We start from the raw sequence: 9,669 nt of genomic DNA, 5'->3' as shown, positions 1-9,669 counted from the left end.
TAAGGCCTCAGATTTTCAGTGTTTGAGAATAGCCATGTGTTGTTTTTGGTAGAGGCGCAGCAAATCTAGGTTATCGCACTGATTGTTATTTTGGTTGGATTGTTTGACAAAGAGCACACTAAAATTCATCTTATTTGGAATACCTTTCCCTCTCAATGTCGTCCATGTACAATCTCGAGCAGACTACAAGAACAGAGCAGAACCTCAGGTCAATCTCACGTCGTAACCTCTCTCTTGTTCCTCTTTCACTCCCCTCAACACTTGACAGAAAACAAACTGCTGTCATCTCAGATTTGTCTGACTTGTCGGCCACTTGTCAAGTCAAATCGCCGAGTCAGGCCAGACAGGGATGAATGTGAAGATCACAGACCGGCCTGATTAACCAGGGCTTTTACACGTCAGACCTGGCTCCTTACACACTCTCTCTGTGCTGTGTGTGAAAAAACCCTCACATTTATGTCATTCGGTCGGTCCCCCGGCGGCCATTACTAACCCAATATCCTGTTTCAGAGTGAGAGGGCCTCCAGTCTGTTGCTCTTGGCCCCTCACCAAAGCGTGAAAGTATGAAAATTATCCATCCAGTCATGGCCCCGGAGCGCTTTAAAAACCCTCCTTGTTCCTCCAGCAGTCCTGCACATCTTACCAGGAGGCCTGGTATGGCCTACCAGCCTGCCCACAAGCCCACAAACCAGTCCCCCCTATCCCCTCTTCACCCCTCCCAACCCCTAGGAAAAAAAGGGGTTTGGATTGGAGAACCAGGGCTATTTGTAACCATTTGTAATGTCGCATATTTCGATGACTGCAATGGCCAGCGATTGCAGCTATGCAGAGAACATAGATAAACAGTGTTGACTTCCTCTGGGCCTCTTATCAGCGTTCTCATACACTCACTGCCCCGCTCTTTACCCCGGGGCGCTCGGCGTGTCATATTCCTTCAGGGTGTCAGCCCCAGGAATAGCACAACGTGTGTGTGTGTTTTTGTATCTGTGTGTGTGTTTGTCCGTCCGTCTGTCTGTCCGCCTGTCTGTGTGCTTTTTGCTCTCTACGTCGGTGTGTTTTGGGGGTCTGCACGTGTGGTGTGTGTGTGTGCTTGTCTATCTGTGTGTCTCTGTGTGTGGTGTGTGTTTGTCTGTCCATCTGCCTGTGTGTGAGTTTGCCAGTCTGTCTATCCGTCTGTGTGTTTGTGCGTGTGGTCTATGAAAACCTGTCTGTCTCTGTGTGTATGTGTTTCCTATGAAAACAAAGGCCTTTACAACTGCCGGGAATCTCCATCAACAGGGTGGCCCTTGGGGGCTTCCCATTGGCCAGTTGAAGACAAGACAACCTCTATGGGAGAACCCCTCACACTGTGTGTTACTGTTCTGACACTTACTGTGTCACAGAGTCAAAGTCACTGGCACAGAATCACAGTCACAGTGTCACACAGTCACACAGTCACACAGTCACACAGTCACACAGTCACACAGTCACACAGCCACAGCGTGACACAGTCACACAGTTACAGTGTTACAGTGTTACGGTGTTACAGTGTTACATTGTTACACAGTCACACAGTCACACAGTCACACAGTCACACAGTCACAGCGTGACACAGTCACACAGTCACACAGTTACAGTGTTACATAGTTACATAGTTACATAGTTACATAGTTACATAGTTACATAGTTACACAGTCACACAGTCACACAGTCACACAGTCAAACAGTCCCACAGTCACAGTGTGACAAAGTGACACAGTTACAGTGTTACATAGTTACAGTCACACAGTCACAGTGTGACACAGGCACACAGTTACAGTGTGACACAGTGACACAGTCACACAGTCAAACAGCCACAGCGTTGACATCACTTTCTGCCAGAAGGTTTCGTCGTTACCGCTGTGGTTGTTTGACATTCACCCATAAAACAAAACCTGCGTCAACATCTCAAACCCGACCCAGCTCGGTGGGATCCGTCTCATTCAAGAAACCACTCGCATCTGACAGCAGGATCTCTCAGGTGTGTGGAGCCCTGGGTCTGGCAGTGGTGCGAGGACCGTCAAGGCAAGCAGCCCTCAGGTTCCCCCTGCAGTGAAGAGGGTGGAGGGAGAGGCTATCGGGGGCCTGTGTAGACAAGGGCTCTTCCAGAAACAAATGTTTGTGCTGATGAACACTGACGTATCCTCAGGGCTAGACTTTGCGTCATGACGCTCAGCGAAATGCTTTTGCCAGGAAATACTTGGACCTCGAAACGATCTGATCAGTGGTTTCCTCAGAGAAGAGTGAAAAGTGATTGTAGCAGAAAGTACATCATGGTCTCTTTGTTCAGCCTTGTGGTCTTGGTGAGTGTGTAGCGTTGGTGGATGTGTAACATTCAGCCTGTGGTCTCGGGTTTGTTTAGTATCTACTTGTCTACACTGGTGGGAAAGCCTATAAATAAATTTGACAGCATGTGACAATACACTTGTGTGTTACGTTCATGAGCGTGTAACTCTTGATTTTTACAAGGTTTTAATTTGGTGACGTTCCAACTGTGGTTGGGGTGAGTGTGGCGAGTCCTGAGTTGCTGCTCACTGAAAGGTTCTTCCTTGGAAATCAAATATTTCTAGAGTGAGAATGTGCTGTAACCATGTCGTCAAGGAAGGGGAGGACTGGCTTGACTTGGCATGAGGCAGTCACACTGACATATATGAAGTCTTCCTTGTAGTGTCAACACTGGAATGGGACTGGCGTTGATTTACAGTGTGTGTGTGTGTGTGTGTGTGTGTGTGTGTGTGTGTGTGTGTGTGTGTGTGTGTGTGTGTGTGTGTGTGTGTGTGTGTGTGTGAGAGAGAGAGTGAGAGAGAGAAAGCGAAAGAGAGGCATTATTTTCATTGTGTTTTGTACTGTAGCCCCCTCCTGTGGTGGCTCTTAGCATAGAAGTGAAATTCACAGAATTCGTTTGCAAAGGTTCCGGGGTACAGAAAGTGAAAATAGAAGTGTATTTTGTGTGTGTGTGTGTGTGTATGCTGTTTGCTACTAGATATATAATGACAATACTCCACAACTATGTTGAATGCCAGATCACAGTGTTCTCGGAATATGTTTATTTCCCGAAATGTCCGGAACACATCTGGCTGTGTTGTGAAAGCCTACTGATGAATATGTATGCAGGATGACGCTAACATAAAACACGACATGCTACATACCAATATTACACACATAATTGCCCAGATGAGAGAAGGCAGACTTGAGTGATTAATGTGAACATGGTTTTGGTGATTGATCTATAAAAACAAATGATTACTCTTTCGGCGGAGATTGTGGTAAATTGCTACCTAAATACAGGAACCTAGTTAGACAGATGTGAAGTGGAGGTGATTCAACAAGGTGTGGCTGAGGTTGAGGGCAGGTTGAGGGCAGATATCCTGGAATAAAAACTGAAGTACCCAGAATTGAAAGAGGTTCTATCTGGAACATTGAGTTTATATTTGGAACCAGGGTCAGACTGGCCGTCGGGAGATTTGTTCAGTCCCAGTCCAGACCTGTTTGGAACTTTAAGGTTTTGTCTGGAATTGATGGTTCTATTTTGAACTTTTGAACTTAAGGGTTCTATCTGGAAAACTAAGTGTCACGTTCAGTTCTCGTTAGTTTCATTGTGTTCACCTGTGTCTTGTTTGTTTCAGTGTATTTAGGTTCTTGTTTTGTGTCCGGTCTTGGTCTTGGCATTACCCTTTGTACCTGCGTGTACCCTGTCTGTTTCCCGTTTTGAGCATTAAACCCTTTTTGTTCGCTCCTGCCGACTCTCCTGCGTTTGGGTCCTACCCCTCCACACACCGTGACATTAAGTTGTATTTGTAAGGGTTTTTCAACGGCTTAAAATTGTTCAAGTGTTTTTAGAGTGTCTGCAACTTAAAATAAGTCACCGGGCACATCTGAAAGCACTGGGAAACAGACCTCGGGACCACCGCATTTCTGGTGGTAAATCAAAGAATGTTAACAAGTTCATGAATAGCTTTTAATAGCTTATTTGACTTTGTTTGCCGCGGTGCAATCAATAGGAGATCGTCACAGGGTGAGACTCAGGTGAGAAGGACAAACTCGTAAAACCACGTGAAGATGTTTGTAACCTCCAGCCCTTGATACCTCAGTCAGTCTGCTCTGAGGGCCTGTTGTTCAGTTGGTTTTAATCCATTCTGTCAGACTGTTATCAGCCCATATGGAAGGAGATGGTTGAGTCGATGCCAGTGGAACTTGAGCTAGCATCTGCCTCATTCAAACTGCTGTGCTGTCTCTCCGTCTCTCTCTCTCTCTCTCTCTCTCTCTCTCTCTCTCTCTCTCTCTCTCTCTCTCTCTCTCTCTCTCTCACCTCCCATCAACCTATCCACACATCCCCCTAAATACCTTAAAGTTCAATTTCCATTACACCTTCACTTTAAAACAATGCTTAAATGAAGGTCTTTGTCCCGCAACCGCATTTCCTAACTTGGCCACAACAAATATGACTTCAATCTGCTTCAATGCTGTCGTGTTCACGTACACGTGTTTTGAAAATAAATATGTCATTTACTCGGCAAGTGTGCTCAAAAGTTGATCTCACTGCCACATCCTTTGTCCAGTTTCTTCTACTGCTGTGGCAGAGTTTATGGGAAAGTAAGTCTATTTACCGGAGACCCAGACCCACAGTCATGGTTACTGAGTGTTCCAGTCTGTAAGCATGCAGGATAGCCACCCGGCTAGCTGTTGGGAACAGCTCTCTCATATCAGTGATGAAGAGTCTCTTTGATACTAAAATGGAAACTCCATTCCACATAGTTCTCTTTGGTCTGTCATGGTAATCTTCAAAGACGGGAAGAACTAAGCCTCCTTGGTCACTGTGGTTCTAGGATCCTGCAAGCAAACACACACACACACTCATGTACACACATACACGCAGGCACACACACACTTGTACACTCCTACACACACACACACACACATACATGGACACTCCTACACACACACATTCTGGCACGTACACTCCTAGACACACACACACTCAAATCTGCAAACACACACAAATGAACACAGGCACATACACACACAAATAGCTACACGCACGCACACACACACTCACATACAAACACACACAAACAATCCCACACGGTCGCCCACACATTCCATACATACACACACACAAACAACCCCACATGTACGCACAAAAACACACACACACACACCCACACCATCTTGGAGGTCTCTATCATGATTAGTCATAGCTCAGCCTCCTTTGAACTTAAAAAAACGGTTTAAGACTGACTCAAAGGTTGTGTTATGCTTCTGATAGTGGTGTGTCCTACTTCACCACATCACGGACATGAATAAACAAACACATTCTGTTGTCTCTTGCCAGATGTGTCGTGGGTCACAATGTGATTTGGGTTACAGAGGGATAAAACAAATTATCCTTGTGTGGTTTGACAGTGCTTCATTAAATTACCAAGTCCAAGAAAATGCAGTAAATCTGAGATAGTGTGTCTCCTTGTCTGATAACTGTTTTAGTGCTGAAGGGTTAAAGATAGTTAAAGATAGGTTACCTGTAGGTAAACATTAAGTGCAAAATTGTTTTCAGGACTGTACAGATGTTGTTTCCACATCACTGCTGCCACCTCGTGGCAGCTATTAAATGGTGCGGACTTTGCATGTGTGTGTGTGTGTGTGTGTGTGTGTGTGTGTGTGTGTGTGTGTGTGAGAGAGTCAGAGATATCGAGAAATATATATCTCTCTATATATAGAGAAGGGTTAACAAGTTTGTTGTTTACATGTTTACCCCATTACTACATTTAGACCTCATGGAAATAGCTTTGGCAAAACACAAAGTAATGTGTTCGTAAAATCAGCCACGGTGAGCTCATTTGGGGTTAAATAGCCTATTCTGTCTGTACGATTGCCTACTGAAAGCTGATGAAGACAGCAGCAAACAGGTGATTTCACCTATGAGACAGAGACACGGACCAGTGACTGAGTTGGCCTTTGTCCCCCAAGCAACAGCGGTCCATTAATGCAAACACAGCGTTACTATGGAGTCCTAGGGACAATCACTTTATACACAAACCCTCACGCCGCCCCGGGACAGTGGGCAAAGAACGGCGGAACTCTGCGAATATGGAAGAATCGCCGGCGGAGGATAAAAGATTCGGTTTTATTGAGGACTACGTGTTGAAGACTTTGAAACTGAAAAAGGAAAGATGGCAGAAATGCATGTCTACGGAGGACAGCAAGCAAGTTATTCAGGAGTTTTTAGACAAAACCGACCACATCACGTTGGTCATCTCCCTAAATGCTGCAGGGCTGTTGCTGCCCACTGTCGGATTTCCAACGACTAGTAAAAATAAAGCGGTTTACTTTGTCAAACGAAGCAAAAGTCCTTTAACGGCCGACTCAATGAAAAGTAATTTGGTCTATGGAGATTTGTCATACGCTCCGCTTGATCAGTTTTCTGCGCTCGTGGAGGAGGTAAGTTTCCACTGAAGTTCAAAGCAACTCCGCAACAAGTGCAAACATAAATGTCTATTTCTAACCATTCCCATTTCTGTATTGACGATGACTCAAACCCCAATCCCCACTCAGGTGGTAGTCCCGTTGCTTTCGAACGGGAAGAATCACGGTGACTGGCCGCAGGTGGTGTCCCAGGACGTTAAGCGCCACGTCCACTCCCTGAAGACCAACGTGTTTGTGGTGTCCGGTCAGGTGAAGGGTAAGACCTTACTGCCCCTGCCCCTGGGGGCAGAGAGAGTGGAGCAGGCGGCCCTAGAGAGAGACAAGAGGTACGATGGCACGACCACCAAACATGATGTTCTGCAAAACAACGCTCATGAATGAATTGGTTCATTTATTGGATTGATCCATTCATTCATTTACTCACATCCATGTATTTGCTCATGTACACAATCATACATCAATTAAAAAATCCATGTACATTCATTTACAAGTCAATTATTCAATTTATCCATCTGTTCATTCATCTATGAATTAAACCCAATTAGGTTGATTAGGTTAAGTAATTCACTTCCAAGTCCATGTTAATTCAATACATCCTTCTCTCTCTCTCTCTCTCTCTCTCTCTCTCTCTCTCTCTCTCTCTCTCTCTCTCTCTCTCTCTCTCTCTCTGTCTCTCTCTCTCACACACACACACACACACACCTGGCAGGGGGGACGTGGTGGACAAGAGCGTCATCCACTCCATAGAGTCGGTGGTGATCGAGTGGAGCCACCAGATCAGCGCGGTCCTGAAGAAGGACTCCTCCGAGGCTCTGCTGGAGGGCCGGAGCCCCACGCCCCACACTGAGCTGCTCTTCTGGAGGGACAGGTCAGCATGTACGGCATAACTAGCTTAGCATGGCATAGCATGGCATGGCATGGCATGGCATGGCATGGCATAGCATGGCATAGCATGGCATGGCATGGCATGGCATGGCATGGCATGGCATGGCATTGCATTGCATGGCATTGCATGGCATGGCATAGCATGGCATTGTCTAGCATACCAGAGCATAGCATACCACTACCTGGCAGCCCAACCAGTTGTCACGGCCAGGTATCAGACATGTAGTACAAACAGACAGCTCTCTCTCTCTCTCTCTCTCTCTCTCTCTCTCTCTCTCTCTCTCTCTCACTCTCTCTCTCTCTCTCTCTCTCTCTCTCTTTCTCTCTTTCTCTCTTTCTTTCTCAGGTATGCAGACCTTGAGTGCATCCATTCCCAGTTCCGGTCATCCAAGGTGACTAAGATGGCAGCGTTGCTGGAGGCCATGGAGAGCAGCTACTGTCCAGCTTTTAACAACATGCTGCAAGACGTCCTGGCGGGTGAGCTAATGACCCTGGTCTGCACCTCTGTATCACCAACCTTCTCTGAACTGGTTCCCTCTCTGAAAGCGCTCCTCGCAAAGTTGCTACTATTTCTCTCTCAGAGTTTTCCTCCGGGTTTTTCCCCTTGTTTTCCTTGAGGGTTTTTCGATTGGTTTCGGTGCAGTTCTGCATGCATGTAGAAAGCAAACAGGATGGGTATAGCTCAGTGGCAGAGCATTTACCTGCATATCCAAAGGCAGCGGGGTCAAATCTCCTCTCCCATCGCCTATAATGGAATACACAGTTAAAGAGTGTTCCGGTGTGTTCTTCTCAGCGCTGGAGGAAGCGCAGGACATCTGCACCTACCTCAGGCCGCTGCAGCGCCACTTTGACGACTTGGAGAACGTGGAGTTCCCCGAGGTCAAAGGTCACATTGCGCCCCTGATGCATGCCGTGTGCCTGGTGTGGGCTAACTCCCGCTACTACAACACCCCGGCCCGCCTCATCGTATTGCTGCAGGAGACCTGTTACCTTCTCATCCAGCAGGTCGGCACGCTCCACAACATCCCTCACGCTCTCTCACGATAGACATGACGTTGACATGATGACATTAGTTATACAATAGAGTCATATCATTATAATTTTTTATGACATGGTTCATACAATAGCTTCATGTTCATAATAATGATTGCATTATTTATATTTGAGTACGTAATAAGAGTTACATTATTCATCGTTATGACATCTTTAATAGTCCCGAATTTATACCATGAATAATTCCATTATTCATTCCATTATCGTGTCTGTGAACCTGTGGTTGCCCCGGCACCAGGCCCGGGCCTACCTGAGCCCAGAGGAGCTTCTGAAAGGTGAGGTGTCAGAGAGTCTGCTGAAGGTCCAGACCACCCTGGAGGTCCTGCAGCTCTTCAGACACACCTATGAGGAGCAGCGGGCCGGGCTGGACCGCTACCGGAGGGACGGGAGGGAGGTCCGGCCTTGGGACTTCTCTCCCCTCATGGTGTTCGCTGGGCTCGACCGCTTCCTGGAACGGGTCCGGACCATCGAGGTAGTCCTCCTGTCATTTTCTTCTTTCCCTCGTTCGTTCTTTCTTTTGTTTATTTCAGTTGGATTGGATTTGTTAGGGAAATCAAAAACCGGTGAGTCGCTTGATGAATCCTCACACTCCTTTCTTCCATCCGTGTGACCCCTCCCTCCCTCCTCCTTTGCTCCCCTCCCCCCTCCCACAGGAGGTCCTCCTGACGGCGGTGGACCTGCTGAAGCTGGAGAAGGTGGAGTTCGGGGGGGTCAGAGGTCGCTCCCTCAGCCAGCAGGTCCAGTGGCTCCACCAGGACTTCCTGGACACCTACAAGGTGTTCACGGAGAAGCCCTACGACTGCCTGGACGTAACCAACAAGGTAGCCCTGAAAGACACTCAAGAGTTAACATCATAGAAACTAGAGAGGGTACAATTTCTGGGGATATTGTGAGGGTGTGCTTGCGTCGGTTGCCGATTGGTCCATTTTGTTACAGAAATTTTACATTCAATACGTATTTTTGTATATTTTAAATAAGTATGCATCTATGCATACTTATTTATGAAGATGGCATAGATTGAAAAGCATACATTTGGGTAATTTTCACTTCAAAAAACAAAGACTGAAGTGTAGAATGAAACAGGGTTCTCTTGTCATTTTCCTTAGCCTATTACCTTTTCCTCTCACTATGTTGCAGCCTCACATAGTTGAAAAAGTTTCATCAACACAAAAAAATTGGGAAATTGGGAAATCCTGTGTAAAAATGGTCCCAACCTATATCCGACAACGTTGTCACTGGCAGTATCTCAGTTGGAATCGCTAAATGAATAAATGTAAATGTATTCAAACATGA

The 9,669-nt window shown here is 46.4% G+C and overlaps 1 protein-coding gene across 1 annotated transcript in view; it reads left to right on the top strand.

Annotated features, from left to right (window-relative positions):
* Positions 1-6,102: 6,102 nt before the first annotated feature.
* dnah9 (dynein, axonemal, heavy chain 9) overlaps positions 6,103-9,669 on the top strand; it is an 11,500-nt gene continuing 7,933 nt past the window's right edge. The window contains exons 1-7 of the mRNA XM_047014583.1: positions 6,103-6,303; positions 6,568-6,694; positions 7,186-7,306; positions 7,670-7,800; positions 8,117-8,328; positions 8,615-8,848; positions 9,030-9,197. Of these exons, the coding sequence (XP_046870539.1) occupies positions 6,103-6,303; positions 6,568-6,694; positions 7,186-7,306; positions 7,670-7,800; positions 8,117-8,328; positions 8,615-8,848; positions 9,030-9,197 (1,194 nt within the window). The remainder of the gene's footprint in view (positions 6,304-6,567; positions 6,695-7,185; positions 7,307-7,669; positions 7,801-8,116; positions 8,329-8,614; positions 8,849-9,029; positions 9,198-9,669) is intronic.

Source organism: Hypomesus transpacificus, unplaced genomic scaffold (genome assembly GCF_021917145.1).
Source record: "Hypomesus transpacificus isolate Combined female unplaced genomic scaffold, fHypTra1 scaffold_258, whole genome shotgun sequence".
Taxonomy (NCBI): domain Eukaryota; kingdom Metazoa; phylum Chordata; class Actinopteri; order Osmeriformes; family Osmeridae; genus Hypomesus; species Hypomesus transpacificus.
This window is presented reverse-complemented; position numbering and strand designations above follow the sequence as displayed.